This window comes from Podarcis tiliguerta (genome assembly GCF_965153285.1).
Source record: "Podarcis tiliguerta genome assembly, chromosome: 4".
Classification (NCBI taxonomy): Eukaryota; Metazoa; Chordata; class Lepidosauria; order Squamata; family Lacertidae; genus Podarcis; species Podarcis tiliguerta.
Window position 1 is genome coordinate 95535124 of NC_139537.1, and position 16673 is coordinate 95551796.

A 16673-nucleotide genomic window follows, 5' to 3' on the forward strand; every position below is an offset into this window, starting at 1 on the left:
TCGATGTGTCATTGGTTCCTACTGTTTTGAAAGCTTTTTGACTGTTTAGGAAGCTGAATTGAAATCCTAATACAGTACCACAAAAGGAAGGGTGCAGCTGGAGGGTGGGGAGGAAAACAAAAATATTAAGGATTCAGATGATCTAAATGCTGTGAACTGAAAAGAATCAATTTAAGATCTTAGCATCTTCGTACAGAATTCTTTTGGGAATTTCCCCTTGTAAATATCGTAGTTCCACTTTTTACACAATGCTGCAGCTGCAGTAAAAGTTTTATAAACACGATGTTATAAATTGCTCCCATCTTTGGCTGTAGGACTACTATCTGTAAGTAAAGTGCTTAGGAGTCCTAAATTACTTTAAAATGACAGCAGGGCTTAGGTTGACTTGCAAACGCTATAACAATGAATTAATTTTACAGCAATTACTATGGTAATATGGATTATAATTTAAATTCACAGTCATCTTTTTTGTGAGGGGATGCAGGAGATTACGTGAAAGCTTTGCTTTAGTTCATCTAATGCTGTTCGGCATGTTGTGTTCTTTGTATTTGTGTGTGTTGTGCACTACTATCCTATAGAATTTCCTGGAAATTATTCATTTGTACAAGAGAATCAGGTGTTGGTGATTTTAGGTTGTTCTCTTAAGCCTTCAGTGCTCAGTTTCTCTTTCTTAGCCAAGGTAGCAGTGAGGGAGGCATGAAGAACTGGTCTGCTTTGAATAAAAGGACATCCATCAGTAAGATAATACTAACGGCAAAATAAACAAGGTCATCTATAACTTGTCCTGCTTTATGGGTGCGGACCATGTGTTGGGAACCACAATTGTACAATGTCTGGGGAAACTTGGTGGATGAAAAAGATGGATGCTTGACAATGTTCTAGGCATGGGAAATAGTATGGCAGAATGTATGGAGAATGGAATTGGAAGAAAAGATAGAGCTGGCAATAAACTGAGGTAGCAAGGAAGAAAGGGATGTCCTGAGAGGTGGAAAGCTGGATGGCGTATATAATACTAAGGTTACCAGACGTCCCCATTTCCCGGGGACAGTCCCTGGATTTACAAATCAGTCCCCTGACAAAATCCTATCCTTCCTACTGAAGTTGAAAAGTGTCCCTGGATTCACTGAAAAACATCTGGTAACCTTAGTATATACACTGACACAGCGTTTTGACACCTCTCATTTAAGGGTTTGGGAAGCAAAGAGATGTCATGGGGTCAAACAACAGGAGGTAGTCTGAACAGACAGAGTGTATAAGCAGCAGGGGTATTTTGAATCACCTTGAAAGGGGGGAAGTAGCAGAAAAGAGGAGCATTCAACAAGGCAGTCACAATAGTCTAAACAAAAATTGCTTTGACTATGGGAAGGTGTTTAAGAAGGAAGCTACAGAGATATCTATCAGGCTGATTATAGCAATGAAAGATGTTAAAGTATGTACTGTATCTAACTGTAGGTCATGCTTTCTTCATGGAAGGTCCCAGATTGAATATCTAGGCAGGACTGGCTAAGACGCCTGTCTGAAATTCTGGAGATCCACTCATAGTGAATGCAGCCAAAACTGCATCTTCCTACATTCTTACATCACTTCCTTGAGGTCACAAAAGATTGCTAAATTTGCCACTGGCAATTCTGAGACCAACCTTAGGAAGCCACCTGCCCCAAATGCCTCTAGCCAAGATTACCAAACTGCTTAAGTGGTATCCTTAATACAACCCAGCACAGATTAAATGTGTTTAAAATAATTGAACTAAATAGTCTAATTGCGCCTTGTGTCTCTGCTCTCTTTATGACTAGGGAGTATAAGGAACCAGTAACAAAGAAATATTTTAAGCAATACATGAATACAAAGATTCAACTTTTTTTCTGAATAGTGCCATTATAACCTGATATTCTTTAAAAACTGGCTTCTGTTAAGGATTTTATTTTCTTCTTTCCCTCCTCTCTCTCCTTACCTGGATTGTGGCAGAATCAAATGAGGCTTTAGTGCTATAAGCAATAGCAGTATCCCTATCTGGTTGTCATGGTTAAATTAATTTATCAGATGGTCACAGTTCATAGAATAATTCAATGTATTATTAACTTGACAGGTTTGTTTGTTCATTCCACATACCATTTTTTTTTGTATTGATTATGTGATGAGACCATTTTAGTATATACCTTTACTAAAAGGGAAGGAGGGAGACTGTGCAGTTTATAAATAGATTTTCTGTGACTCATTCACAAGTAGGGGTGTAAGGATCCAATAAAGTCTGGTCCATCCCAATTCTGCATTGCTTTATTAGTCTTCATTTGCTTTATTAGTTAGTTAAGAGAGTAATCACAGGAATTCTTTGGCTCTGTCACCAGCCTGGGAGCACAGGCTAGCAGCCTTTAAGCAAGGTAGTCAGATTTTATGGTCTTATTTCCAGGTTGTGTTAAACTAGTAACTGCTAAATTTTATACTCTAAATCAATGGATACAAGAACTGTTTACCTTAGGTTTTTCAGAATTGAACTGGGAGCGAGGGGTGTATAGCATAAGTACATTATGTGCAGAGTTGTGAGTGATACAGCCACTTTCATTCTATAAAATACAGCGGTACCTTGGTTTACGAACAGTTCGGTTTACGAACTCCGCAAAACCAGAAGTAGTGTTCCGGTTTGCGAACTTTACCTCAGTCTAAGAACGGAATCCGAACGGTGGAAGGGCACCGGCAGCGGGAGGCCTCATTAGGGAAAGCGCACCTTGGTTTAAGAATGGCTTTAAGAATGGACTTCCAGGACGGATTAAGTTCGTAAACCGAGGTACCACTGTATCTGTACTAAATATGGAACTTCTGAACTGGCATTCATACTCAGGTTTTGGTAAAACTTTTAATAAAAGTGTTTGAATAATGCCGATCTCTGGGAAGAAATTTCTAGGTGTGAAGAACAGGACCTGAGATGCAAGTTTACAGTCCTGCATTTTGTATGTCACTCATGGAGGGCACCATCAGAATGTTTGCTGGTGTATTGCAGCAACTGTGACTGAATATTCTCTCTCTCCTTCTCTCATATCCAAATATGGGATACTGTTGAGGTTATTTTGGTACCTTGTACAATATATTAAAAATCTGAATATGTAAAGGCATACAGTTGAAAAATCCTGACTTGAAGGCCTGTGTCACAGCAGCAGAAGCAAACACAAACGTTGACTTGAATGGAGAATAATTAAATACGGCGTGAAAGATAGAACTAAAACTTGTGCAGCGTTTTTTCAGTGAACATCAAGCATGAAAATACCGCTGGAAACTTGCTAATGGAAGTATTTTGTCAGCTTGTTTCAGACATTTGATGAATGCACTTGCCACAAAAATCACATCAGGTATAAAACTGCATACTGATTTCATTTTGAATTTTGTTTATGAACACACTGATTAACATTGCTAGTTCCTTTTAGTTTTGGCATATCTGCGAAAGGCGAATAATAAGACCAAACAATGAAATGAGCACATCACGCTGAGGTATGTGCTTGTGGAGGGCTGTGTGCAATAGGAAGGAATTCTCAGGGAAGTTATTCTCAATGAGACTCGCCGGGATGAATGGGAGCTGCGTAAGAGGCCCACTGAGCAAGCCCCATTCATCCCAGTGTTGCTCACGAGAAGAACTTCCCAGTAGATTAATGAACTCTGGCTGTAATCCTAAACATATGTGGGAGCAAGTCCCATTGAATTCAGTGAGACTTAGCTCTGAGTAAACATATTTAGGATTGTACTGTATAAGAGAAAACCTTGAGAGTTCAAGTGCTCATGTGTCCATGAGAGGAACGGATCTCAGCCTTTTGCACCAAGCTTTGCTTACAACACTCCATGTATTCAGAAAGACATATTGGGTGGGAGTTCCTCCTCACAGGAACCAGGAAGTTGATATAGGGTATCCAAGAGTATGAAGTTAGGCTCAGTCCTGTTGATAAAAATTATTTGGGATTTGGTTATTTCAGGCCTACACAAATTGTGATCTTCCAAAGCGCCTAGTATGGTTGGCAAACTGTGTTCAGTTATGGCGACTCGGGTTGTAATAGTAAATAAACTTGGGGAAATGTCCTCAAACACACAAGTCTTGCTTATAGAAGGCCAGGAATGAGACTACAGTGCTTTACTCCTTGGAAGTCATGTTGTATGGATATACACCTTCTAATTTGGATATATATCTAATTTACACTCACGGTTCCTGATACACACATGGAAACCTTCTTGCTGGTGTGAAGTTCCTCTGGGCTAGGATAACTGTCTTTTAATTGCGTAGACGTAGCAAAAGAGTATTGGAGCTAATCCGCAGATTGCAGGTCTCAATTAACAACAGGTTCAGAAGCACAATTCCTATACATTTCAGAATGTCACTCCCTAAATAGTCAGACTTGTTATGCTGGTATAGGGGGCTTTCCTCTTAGCACTTTGTCCATTAAGCTAAGTTGTAACAATATAGGAATTTATGTTAATTAATTAAAACCCATGTTTTCTTTCTGGTATTCAGAATTTAATATTTGCTACGCAGCAGCTTATGTATATTCTAAATATGCCATTTTGATCATTTTTTTTCTACTGAGGTTTGAAACAAAATATTTAACAATTAAGTAAAAACAAAAAAGATCATTTAACTTACAAGAGTTTTCACACATTAATATTATATCTTCATCATCTGAGACTTGCAAAATACCAGCTGTTCTACTTGAGGATTTTTCCTCCCTGGGGCTTTGTTTTGGGGCAAATAATTATTCTCTAAGACTGATAATGAAACACATGTCAAAAACCTTACATTTAATATGCACCTAAATCCACAAAAATGTGTATATTCCTTAACCTTCACATATAATCTCAAGTACTTAATTACAATTTAAGGAGAAATCAAAGTGGCACTTAGATTCATACATCATAATATTCTAGCTTTTTGTTCGAAACATTCTTACCAACAAATATTCTCTGTATGAACATGCAAGATTACAAATTCTAGGAGTCTTGAGGGAAGGTGATGCCCTGAGTGAGCGGTTCTGCTCTTCCAGTGACAGTTCTTACTCTTTCCAGGTGTCAAATTTAATGTCTGCCTTATGTGATGTGTGTCTTTGATACTACTGCACCTTGATTTCATACTTACAACTTACAGACTTTATATATATATAATAATGTTGCATTGTCACTTCTCCAAATAAAATACAAGCCCACAACTTAATGGGCATTTAACATGTGCTAAATGCATGCTCCCACAACAAATCACAGAACAATGCTACTGCCCTAATTTCTTTTGCCAGCACATCTCTGCATTCAGCCGTATACTGTATACATAATCTGTGATATTTTACTGTATTTTTTGTTTCTATGGAAGCCGCCCAGAGTGGCTGGGGAAACCCAGCCAGATGGGCGGGGTACAAATAATAAATTATTATTATTATTATTATTACATCAAGAATAAAGAACAATCCATACAGCTGGTTTCCACCTGCTCATAGCCTCCAACGTTTTTTTTTAATGAAAATAGGGATGTCCATTCTTGACTTTGTGCATTACGGATTTACTATTATAATATCAAACAGTTGTTGGCTTCCAAAATAAACATACCAATTTGCCCAGTTCCTCAATTAGCCTTCTGAGAGGAGAGGACGTAGAAATCCTATTAATGCGTTGCTCATGTGTAGGACATAAACATGTGGGCCCATGTTTTTAGCCCCAGCCCAACATTATCCCTTTCCCCCCCAGTAGCTACATGCTAGGCATGGTTGTGTGAGGAGAAATCCCAATGTCCGAGCTCCTGCTCACAAATGATCAGGCAAACCCCTTGCTTGAGAGCAGGAGCTCTCAGGCTTTCTCAGGCTTTCTGCTCACTTCCCCCCAGGGGTTGTTGGAGAAGAAAGATGTCGGTAGTAGGAGGTGTGGCAGAAATGCATGAATAGGGTTATAGCAGAAATGTGTGTTGTCTCTGTGATGGGTTTGTTCAAAGAGGTTTAGGCCTTGAGCATCCATTCACTTTAACATAATGTTAACAGCATTGTAATGGAGAGCTCTTGGACATATTTTGAAGTGCTTTAATGCTACTGTGATCTATGGTTGTGTTTTAATTGGCTAATATTTACAGTATGTGTTGTTATTCCCTTTAAAACCTTTCCCCCCTTTCCCCCTCCCTCGGTCATAGCTTATCTCACATTGCCAAATATCCACTCTTCCTGTGTATGATATGTACATTTGCTTTGCTTCAAATACAGTCACATTCAAAGTTTATTTCACATGGGACGTAAAGAAAACAAAGTCACTTTATGTCAGATTATTTTTCCTTAAATTAAACATTCATTAAAATAAGTTCAGCTTGAGTTCAAGTCTCTTATTTCTCCACTGTGATTCAATGAAACCACTGTTAATCAGTAAAAATGGTGTTTAGTCACTGGAATGAATGCAATTCAGTACCATTTTAGGAATGCTTAGGTTATTTTTTGCTTCTGATTGGAGGAAAGAATGTAAGAGAACCTTCACAAGCATTGCAGTGAATGTAGCAGAAATGTTTAAAGTTACTAACAATTATGTACTAGTTTAAAGGCTTTTATATACTTGTAGGGTTAACACAAAGCACTAAACCGTGGTTTAGCATGATGTGCGTGAGTCCCTGTGGGTTCAGGTGCTTCCATTTCCTTCAAGAGGGTGAATAAACCAAGATTCAGTTTCTCCTGACTCAACCTTACATGTGAACCAGGAATTGTGATTTACAATAAACTCTAGTTTGTTTCAGCAAGCCAGCTTCATAACCCATGGCTTGAAGTTGGTCTTCAGTGAAAGCCAGGGATCTGTGAAAGGGTGGAGTTGGGGTGTGAGCCAGGCACTTTGCACAGGCCCCTTTCTGCTCATTCATTTAGTGTTAAACTATGGCTTCTCACTACATGTGTATGTAGTCATTGACAAAGTGAAGCAAGTATTTTGCAGGAGGATTCAAAGCATGCTGGGAAAAAGCAGGTTTGTGCAATTAAAGTGCTCTGACACCTTAGCACAACAAACTAATTTTTACAAAGAAATTGACTGTTTGCAGGTAGGAAAGTGAGAGGAAAATACACTGGAAAATGTGGGACAAATTTATTAATGGGGAAAATGTGTAAACATGCTGCAAGCAAATCTGAATGAATGCAGGGTGAATGTTCATTGTAGTATATGAACCCAATAAGCAAAACATAGCAAAGGCTCAATAAAGACCAAGCATATCTAACCCCCCTGTAATGTTTGGACAAGCATATCAGGATAAATGCTGAATAAACCTATTGTATGGAGGAGCCTGTAATGAATCTGTGTGAACATCCAACTTACAGTGTGACAGATACCACTCTTTCTAATGCATGCCAACGGTATTGTTGCAAAAACATGTCCACAAAGCAACAAGAAGGAGGTACCTGCATGCTTAGGTGATGTATGCTCTAGTACAACAAAATCAGGGCATGGAAGAGGGATTCCAAGAAAGACTTAGAATCCAGTAGTGCAGATGTGGGGCAGGCTGGATCCACACTGCTGCTTTTCCTTTACGATCTGTTCAAATCAGAGGCTGTGCGGCAGCTTTCAGTAACCAATGCATAAGTTCCTGCCAGATGCAGGACAAAAGAATTAGGAAGAAAAATGAGAAGAAAGAGGCAAGGCAACAGGCAGAAGGGGGTGCTGGAAGGAGCAAGGAGGAGACAGCAAAGGATAGGCAGATGAGAGTGGTGGAAGTGGAAGTGGAGGCAGCTGGGAGGAAGCAGGAGCTGGGAGTAACTGGAGGATGAGTAACAGAACAGAGCTTATTCTTGAGCAAGAGAGTTCTTCTTTTCTCCTCCCACAATGGGGCAACTCCTTACTTCCAAGGTTGGCTGGGGGGGCACTGGGAGAACCCCAAGAACAGCTTGTTGGGAAGAAGATGGAGGTCGTTCCTCCTGGCAAGCTGCTATGCTTTTATGACACTGAATTCTTCCCTTGATTTTTATACAGTGTTGCGCGGTTTTATCTCATATACAAATCGGGGCGGGATGCAGTTGGCGCTGTGGGTTAAACCACAGAGCCTAGGACTTGCTGGTCAGAAGGTCGGCGGTTCGAATCCCCGTGACGGGGTGAGCTCCCGTTGCTCGGTCCCTGCTCCTGCCCACCTAGCAGTTGGAAAGCACGTCAAAGTGCAAGTAGATAAATAGGTACCGCTCTGGCGGGAAGGTAAACTCTGGTTCACCAGAAGCAGCTTAGTCATGACCCGGAAGCTGTACGCTGGCTCCCTCGGCCAATAAAGTGAGATGAGCGCCACAACCCCAGAGTCGGCCACGACTGGACCTAATGGTCAGGGGTCTTTTACCTTTACAAATCAGGGGCATATGCAGCAACATTTTTCAAAGCTTTTCCTTAGATTGTGGAAGAGAGACAAGGCAACTGCAATATTATGATGAAGTATATAGAAAATCTCCCAAGTTGGCAGTGGACCTTACGTACATACCTACACATAGAGTGGAGAAAAAATATGTTAAATGTGTTACTTTCTAAGAGTAATCAAAATACTTAACTTTGGGGGGGGGGGGTTGTTTTTAACACTCAGTCTTAATACAGATTCCAGTGGAAATATTGCCATGTATAGTAGCACCTGCATGAATGTTCCCATTCATGAGGCCCCCACTCAAGAGATGATTGGCACTTTTGGGACCAGGAGAGTGGGAGAGATATCTGGAAATGATTCCCCAACGTCCAGCATAGTTGTTGGAGCTGACAGCAGCATCCAGCAACGTGTGTGCAGGACCACTGGGTGTGTGTCCCCATAGCTGCTTGCCCCCTTTATGTGTGTGTGTGTGTGTGTGTGTCCATTGAAGTTTATTTTTACATGCACTTCCTAAATCAAGGAGATGGTTGATTATGGGTTAACTAATTGAGAATCATCTTCGCATAAAACACATTGCTGCAATATAAAATATGTATCATCCTCGGAAATATTCTATTGTCAATCCAAATAGTGCACAGACTAAAATGAGATAATTGGGAAGGTACCCATAAAGTCAGCCTAAATATATTATCACAAGTATATGTGAGATAATATTTGTTTTAAAAAGATTCTATGGCACTGTAAACTCAGTCTCATTAGAGACTGCATTTAAAAGGCTTATAAAGTTACTCATTAATGTTATCTTGTTGTATCTCCACAGCTTTTTCATTAAAGAAAATTCAGCAGAAAGCATTTTCTCCTGATAGCAGGAACCAATTTGCAATAAATGTTCTGGAAACCACTAGGGAAGCCATTACTGAGGTCTAATAAAAACAGACAAGCGTAACTTGTTCTATATTTTTGTTTCAATCACATACAGATGAGACCCCGCTCTCCACACCAACCGCAAGAGACAGCCTTGACAAACTTTCGCTAACTGGGCATGGGCAGCCGCTACCTCCAGGTTTTCCATCTCCTTTTCTATTTCCTGATGGATTGTCCTCCATAGAAACCCTTCTGACTAACATCCAGGTAGGCCTTCCTTGCAGATCAGTGTAAAACAATACAGATAAAACAGCCAGCGAACTGTCGACATTAATACAATCAGTTGAGCTTTAACTAGTTCATAATACTGTGGAAAATTCTTTCAGGAATTTAAAGTATTAAAGGCAGCACAGTAATCAAATGAGTTTATAAAACCATCTAAATGCAGTACATAAAATATGGCTTATAATGCTGAACTGATGCAGAGTTAGATGAAAGTGGCTCCAGTATTTTATCTAAAATGCTTTTTCTATTACACAGTAATGATTTGTAGTGATCTGTTTAACTTTCTTGATGGTGCTAAATAGAGAAAACCTGCTAAAATAAATAGTTATTTTAAACTGAATTAATGCCAAGGTGGAAATGACATGTTAATCTATGGAAAATATGCCTTAATATAAAAGACATTAATAAGAAAAGCATTTCTGTTACAAATAAGCTCATTTCAGTACTATCTTCAAAGAATAGACTTCAAAGGGCATTACAAAATTTTCTGCAGATTTCCTTTGCAGCAGTCAGCTTGTCTATTGTATGTATACTGCAGTCTGACTTGAACATTATTCAGGGTTTTGACTAGCATATTACAGGGCATGCTAGCATGGTTGAGATTAGGTGGAGAAAAAGAAGGGGCTTACCCACAAGTATACTGATCATGCATATAGCTGGTGGAATTTCTGCCACCACTAGGCTCTGTGTTGCATTTATCAACAGCCGTGTGGAAAAATAAAAAATGGAGCCTTCTCAATACTCCTTCCATCTGTGTCTTCTGTGTATAAACCTTCAAATGGAATCTTTGTGAAAGTTCCTCCCAGTACAAATAACACAAGAGAAGAAACAGTTGTTAGATTAACGAAGAAATAGTAGCATCAATTCCTTCTTTACTCATTTAAGCAGGTTCATTACATTTAGTGCTGAGCTTCCAAGCTTGGTTCTATCTGTTGAACTGCTAGAAACCTGTTCAGCACATCAGGACCTCATTTATGCAGGTAGGCAGGAATATATCTAGAGCATTGGTGTACTCATAAACCACAAAAAAGTCATGTTATCGTTTGTTTATCCAAAAACAGTAGTGTTATTCTAATCATAAATTTAATCAGATTTTCAGATATGGTGAAAAGAAAGCATGTCATGTGCAACTGATAATTTATTGATACATACAGAATATTCCATGTTTATGTCTCCGAAGCAATGATAGCAATCATAAGTCTGTTTTATTGCATACCACCATGATATTTTTAATGAGTTGACAGTTTAGAAGTATATCTGTAGAGGTTAAAAAAGCTTAATCTTCTTATGTGTCTTCTCAGAAAAAAATCTCATTGGATTTCATGGGTCTTATTGGAGCCTAAGACCTGCTTCTGAATAAACATGTATAGGATTTGACTGCAATGTGTAAAGAATATGGTTTTGATAATTTCTTATGGTTTAGCCTTATTTATCATTTTCTTAGAGCTAAATATTACTGGAGCTTTTTTTTAGTGTCATACTATGACTTGCATGGGACATTGGTGGCGCTGTGGGTTAAACCACAGAGCCTAGGACTTGCCGATCCAAAGTCAGTGGTTCGAATCCCCGCGACGGGGTGAGCTCCCATTGCTTGGTCCCTGCTCCTGCCAACCTAGCAGTTTGAAAGCACGTCAAAGTGCAAGTAGATAAATAGGTACTGCTCCTGCGGAAAGGTAAACGGCGTTTCTGTGTGCTGCTCTGGTTCGCTGGAAGCGGCTTAGTCACGCCGGCCAAATGACCTGGAAGCTGTACGCCAGCTCCCTCGGCCAATAAAGCGAGATGAGCGCCGCAACCCCAGAGTCGGTCACGACTGGACCTAATGGTCAGGGGTCCCTTTACCTTTACCTATGACTTGCACCCAAAAGTAGGTTCACCACAATTCTCGACTGTGGTGCAATAAGGACCGCTTACATTCGTAGGATGGTGAGTGGTGATTGTGCTCTGAGTCCGGGGCAAATTTCTAGCCCCACTTGACTCTTGGGAGATGACACTCCGTCCTCCTCTAGCCGGGCAGGTTGCTGGGAGGCTTGTAGTCAAATGGACCTATCACAAGCAAGCTGCATTTGAACAGACCTATCACAGGCAAGCAAGTAGTGGCAGGGCTTTGTGGCGGACCTGAGGGAAGAGTCCCACCCCTGGATTTCGCTCAGGTGCAGACTGTCAACTCAGTCAGACCTGGATTCCTCATCCTCCTATCCTATGTTTCATATGGCCCTGCACAAAGGTGGGTGGGCAAGTTCTGAGTAGGACCTTGCTATGGAAATATTTGGTCACTGTATTGGGGCCAGGGAGGAATTTGTTGCAGAAAAATCAAGCTTGTCTGGAAGGTTTTGCCTACCACATAGCAATTGTCACAACTTGTTGGCAGATGAGGCATTGCATCCTTAGTCTAGGCGGGGCGGGGGGAATTGGGAACTTTCATGAGACAGGGGTACCCGTTAAAGGGGTCTAGGGGGAGGTGCTTCTGCCTGGAAGCCCCGTTGGGTGTCAGTGGGCCATGACAACCCCCAAGATGGCAATCCTGAAGGCGTCGCCCCTGTCTGGGAGAGCCTTAACCCGGGATCGACACTGCAAAACAACCAGCTGTTACGCTGGTTGATAGTGCTCTTTTCCAGAATGGTAATTTTACAGTATGACAGAAACCTGCCAGTTTACCTGAGCAGGAGCAGCTCAGCTGGAAACGTGGACCTACAACAATAGCCTCCCAGTGGCAGTGACACTGGGAAAAGAAGGGTTGAGGTGCCTTCAAGGTTGGGGCTGTGTGGCTGCACTGGCAGCTCCAATCTGGTGCTCCTGCTAGTTTGCCCCCCTCCCCCAGTGAACATCCCCCCCACTCCTATTGAACATCCGTAATACCGCTGCTGGGATGCTTTTGTTGTAGCTCAGCAATTCAACTGTTACTTGCGTCTGAGTATTGGCTGTCTTGAAGGCATGGACGTAAGTGCTCCATCCTCTCCTGATCCCTTCCACCTCTGCCTGTGCTAATCAGGCCACAACGTGCCTGAAGTGGCAAATATATGAGTGTTACACACCAGGATCAAATCATGGTTTGTAGCTTTGCCTTGGACTGTTATCCCATATCATAGTTTGCAAGGTCACATGCCTCCGCAGAATTATGATTTGGTTAGACCATATGAAGTCCTGTATATATGAGAGGAAGAGGGGCCACCTGAAGGACAGCTTTTCGCTCATGCACCAAATCATGATTTGAATTATTATTACGTATTCAAATGCATCTTCTGTGGTTGATTATGTAGTCTCTGCAGCTCTGTCCATTTCTTAGTAGGAAAACGGGAAAAATTGTATCCATTTTTAAACTAGGGTTGGGTTGCAAGATTTAATCATAGATTAATCAGCTAAAGCTTCAAAAGATTATCTGTGCAAGTTCATTTTAATCAGGGAGGGCAAATTTTAATTGATGGACTTCAAGTTCAGGGCATGCCTGCTCTTTGGAGCCCAGTACTCACTGATATGGCAGACCTGAGCCTGGGGTCTAGCTACCTCTTAAGCCTGCTGGAAAAGGCTCACATGAGGAAATCCTTGTTCATACAGAGAATTTTCTTCCACTCTCAAAATTAGCATATCAAGCAGTCTAGGTGAATATCCCTTCTCCTGCACATGTTTAACATTTCTATCTGATTTATTTACAAGAACAAGAATGCCATAATATGTGAATCCCCAGCAGAAATGTGAAGTATAAATAGGGCCTTCTGAAAGGCACACCCTTCATTTTGTCACCCCACTTACAAGTAGCAAAACGGGGGGGGGGGGGGGTGTTTCAATAGCAATTGGGGAACACATTTTTCCACCCATATCCCCCAAACAGTAGCATGTGAAGAAAGGGGTTTTGTGGGAATTCTAGCTGTCATTTGAAGCCCAATTCTAGGCATATCTCTTGAATTTACCATGCCAACAAGAATTAAGCCTTAATGTTAGTTTCTTATTTTAATACAAAATGGAAAAAATAATAGAAGTAGTATTTTCCCTTGAGTAGCAACTATTGTTCATTCTACAGTATTTCAGACTTCATTTGATAGCTTAAAATGCAGTTATATTTAATGTTTTGGCAATTCTTTGCAAATTTATTTAAATCTAAGCAATTAATTAATGGAATAATTGTTTCAAGTCATATAATTGCAAATAGTTGCCAGTACTCTTTTAAACTGAGAGTTGTACATTATGAGTCAATGGATGAAATAAACAAAGCATTTTAATAATAATAATAAAAATCAGATGAATTACGTGAACGTGAGGTTTTAAAATACAAATAGATTTGTTTATGAACAAAATGGTTCTTCAATTAAGAAAAAGTGTGCAAGATGAAGTCATGTATTAAAAAAACCCAATGATTCCATTTGCACTTGGGAGTTCCTGTACTGCAACAAGATATGAATATTGCAAAATAATTTGCAAGCATTAGATCAAACAAAAGCTGCAATTTAGCACCAACTGTATTCAGTACCTTTTTTATCTGCCTTCTGCAAACATTTATGAGAATGACATTGTCTTCACCAGAATGCTAATGAGAGCGGAAAGTTACAAGTAGTTGGGTACATCTATCTTACTTCCTGTGTATTTATGTTGGTTGGCGTACAAAATAGCCATGTGTGAGTTATGACAATGAAGCAGTCAGAGAACAGAGAGTGAACAGAGGGTTCAAAGTAACGTTTGGTAAGATGGCAAACAATCAATCCATAAGCAGAAGTATTTTCTCTAAAGAGTTTGCTAGGCCATTTAAAATCATGAATTAATCCCCCCACTCAAAAAAAAAAATAACTGAAATAGGAAAATACAAAAGCAGTCATTATTAATATTATGTATTTCTACGAATTTATACTCTGCCTCTCAATGTTTTTCCATGGTGGATTACAGCAAATAAAAAATACAGCATATGGGTGGATTTCAATGGGTATTGTTCCGCTGGCAGAAAATAATGTTTTAAATTGTTTTTAATATTGTTTTTGGGTGTATTGGGTGTTAGGGGAGGGATATAAATAATAAATTATATTATAGTACCTCTGGTAGGGGCACATTGTGCTTCTTCTGGGGTAGTTTATCCACCTTTGGTCCCCACCCTGCACTCAGATCTCGCTTGTGGCTCCCAGAAGCTGCCAGCATGCGACAGTGGCTGGACACCAGGATCAGCTTCAGCTTTCTGACTAAACCAGGTGAGGGTAGTGGATGGGTCTCAAGTCCTTGGTGAGTTAGGCAGACTGAGCAGACAAGACCAATAGTGGGCCCTACCATCAATATGACAGTTTCTGCATGTGCAACACATCTAGGAGAAGGAAAACTCTGACCCTGAACCTCTGGAGTAAACGCTACACAAATCTGGAGTGGAGTCCCTAAGACGGTTGGATGGCGCCTTGTACGCCTACTTCTAGCAACTCCTGCAGCCAAGCTGGTGCCAAACGTCTTGCTCTGCTTTCCTTTGAACCACATCAGCAAGGCCAAGGGGGTGGGTCTTGTTGTCTGGGCAGCCCAGGACCTCCGGACACACAGCCCAGGCTTGCACCCTGGATAGGTCACTTCGGTGCTGCTAAGACCATGGTTTGACTACATCCTCTGAAGTGCACTCCATTATTTCTCAAGACGGATGGCAACAGTATGGTTTTAATGTAACCCACCCTGGTACCTTAGGGTGAAGAAGAAGAAGAAGAAGAAGAAGAAGAAGAAGAAGAAGAAGAGTGAAAGGAGATTGGTTTTTTTGGGCGGGGGGAGTTACAGAAGATTGCAGGTAGTGAAGAAATGGCCTAAAACTGCATCCTTCCATATTCCACTTGCAGTTGACTTGCATCAACAGTGTGGCACCCATTGGATACCACTCTTTATGTACTTTATATTTTTAAAACTCTTCTATTCCTCCCTTTGAGATTTCTAGGGTAACAGCTAATAAAAACAAAGAAAAAAACCGTGAAAGGCAGGGATAAAAACAACAATAATAAGGAGAAAATAGATTAAAAGTGTATTTTCCTGATCCCATGCATCCTATGCATGTTTACATGGGTAGAAGCTCTTGGGTATTATGCCCAGGTAAATTACTAGGATGATAGCCTAAAAGACATGGGTGTGGGTGCCAGGTGAGTCCCCCTGGGAACTCACCCGTTTTTTACACCCACCTCACTTCAAGTAGCACAGGCAACTGAAGGAGGGCCTTTGAAGAATATTTCAGCATGTGGACAAGTAAAGAATTTTTTTAATGAATTAAAAGAAAAAACAATGAAAGCAACACAGAAGAGCAGTATAAAAGCAGTCAGCAGAGATAAAAGGTGTTTGCCCGGGGCGGAAATGATCTGAAAATGGCAAGGAGGGAAAAAGTTCAGATTTATGTTTTAAAAAACCACCCCAAATAAAGTGAATATTAATTCCTTTAAGCTGCAAGGTGGGAACATGTGAGCAAGTAAAATAAACCCTTTACAGTTGCATAAAGCAAGTAGGAGCATTTGGATAGGAGAAACAGCAAGAATTGTACTTAGTGCTTCTCTGTCCTGTGCTTTTCTGCTGCAATTCTGCATTTGCCAGACTAAATGCATATCTGAACCTCTCTTTTAGGGCAAAAGAGTTTTGGGGAACGGTTGCAGAGCACTTGTTCTGCACTCTTAAGTCACCCTTCTCCCTAAACTGCTTATTCCCAAGTAATTGGCAGATGGGGGTTTGTGATAAGCAGTTGTACATAATATATTGCTCTGCCCTAGGTGCGTAAGAAACACTCTTTTTTATCCTCAGTGCATTCCAGTATGTCCTAGTCGCATTAGTGGCACAGCCAGTGGTGGAGCTTCATGCTCTGGCACTGGGGGGTGGAGAGCAGGCGGGGCTGGCATGCGTCCCGGGGGTGATGCACTCCGCCTGCAGGGATGTGGCACACAGCACGGGGGGGGGGGGGGGCAGCTGCGATGGCACCCCACAGGGATTGCATTGCTAGGGGTGGTGTGCTCTGTCAGGAGCTCAGCCTACACTTGAGTAGGACCCTGGCAGAGACACATGCCCGACTGGCATGTTCCCTCCCTCCAGGTTGATCGGGAGCTTCAAAAGCTTTCTTCTGCCCGAACACCTCAGCGACCGATGCCAACAGACATCGGCACACTTAGGGATTTGCAGATTCTTCGTAGTTGCGTAACAGACCTCAGCAACTCAGCATTTTGGCTAATCTACTTTATTTACATATAAACACACACACAGCACTGCAACATGGCTCCCTCTCTCTCTTGCATGA

The 16673-nt window shown here is 41.0% G+C and overlaps 1 protein-coding gene across 11 annotated transcripts in view; it reads left to right on the forward strand.

The window, feature by feature from the left end:
* DACH1 (dachshund family transcription factor 1) overlaps positions 1 to 16673 on the forward strand; it is a 344636-nt gene that overhangs the window by 287114 nt on the left and 40849 nt on the right. For all 11 annotated transcript variants that reach the window (XM_083435828.1, XM_083435830.1, XM_083435822.1 and 8 more), the window contains one exon: positions 9291 to 9442. In XM_083435828.1, coding sequence (XP_083291954.1) covers positions 9291 to 9442 — 152 coding nt within the window. The remainder of the gene's footprint in view (positions 1 to 9290; positions 9443 to 16673) is intronic.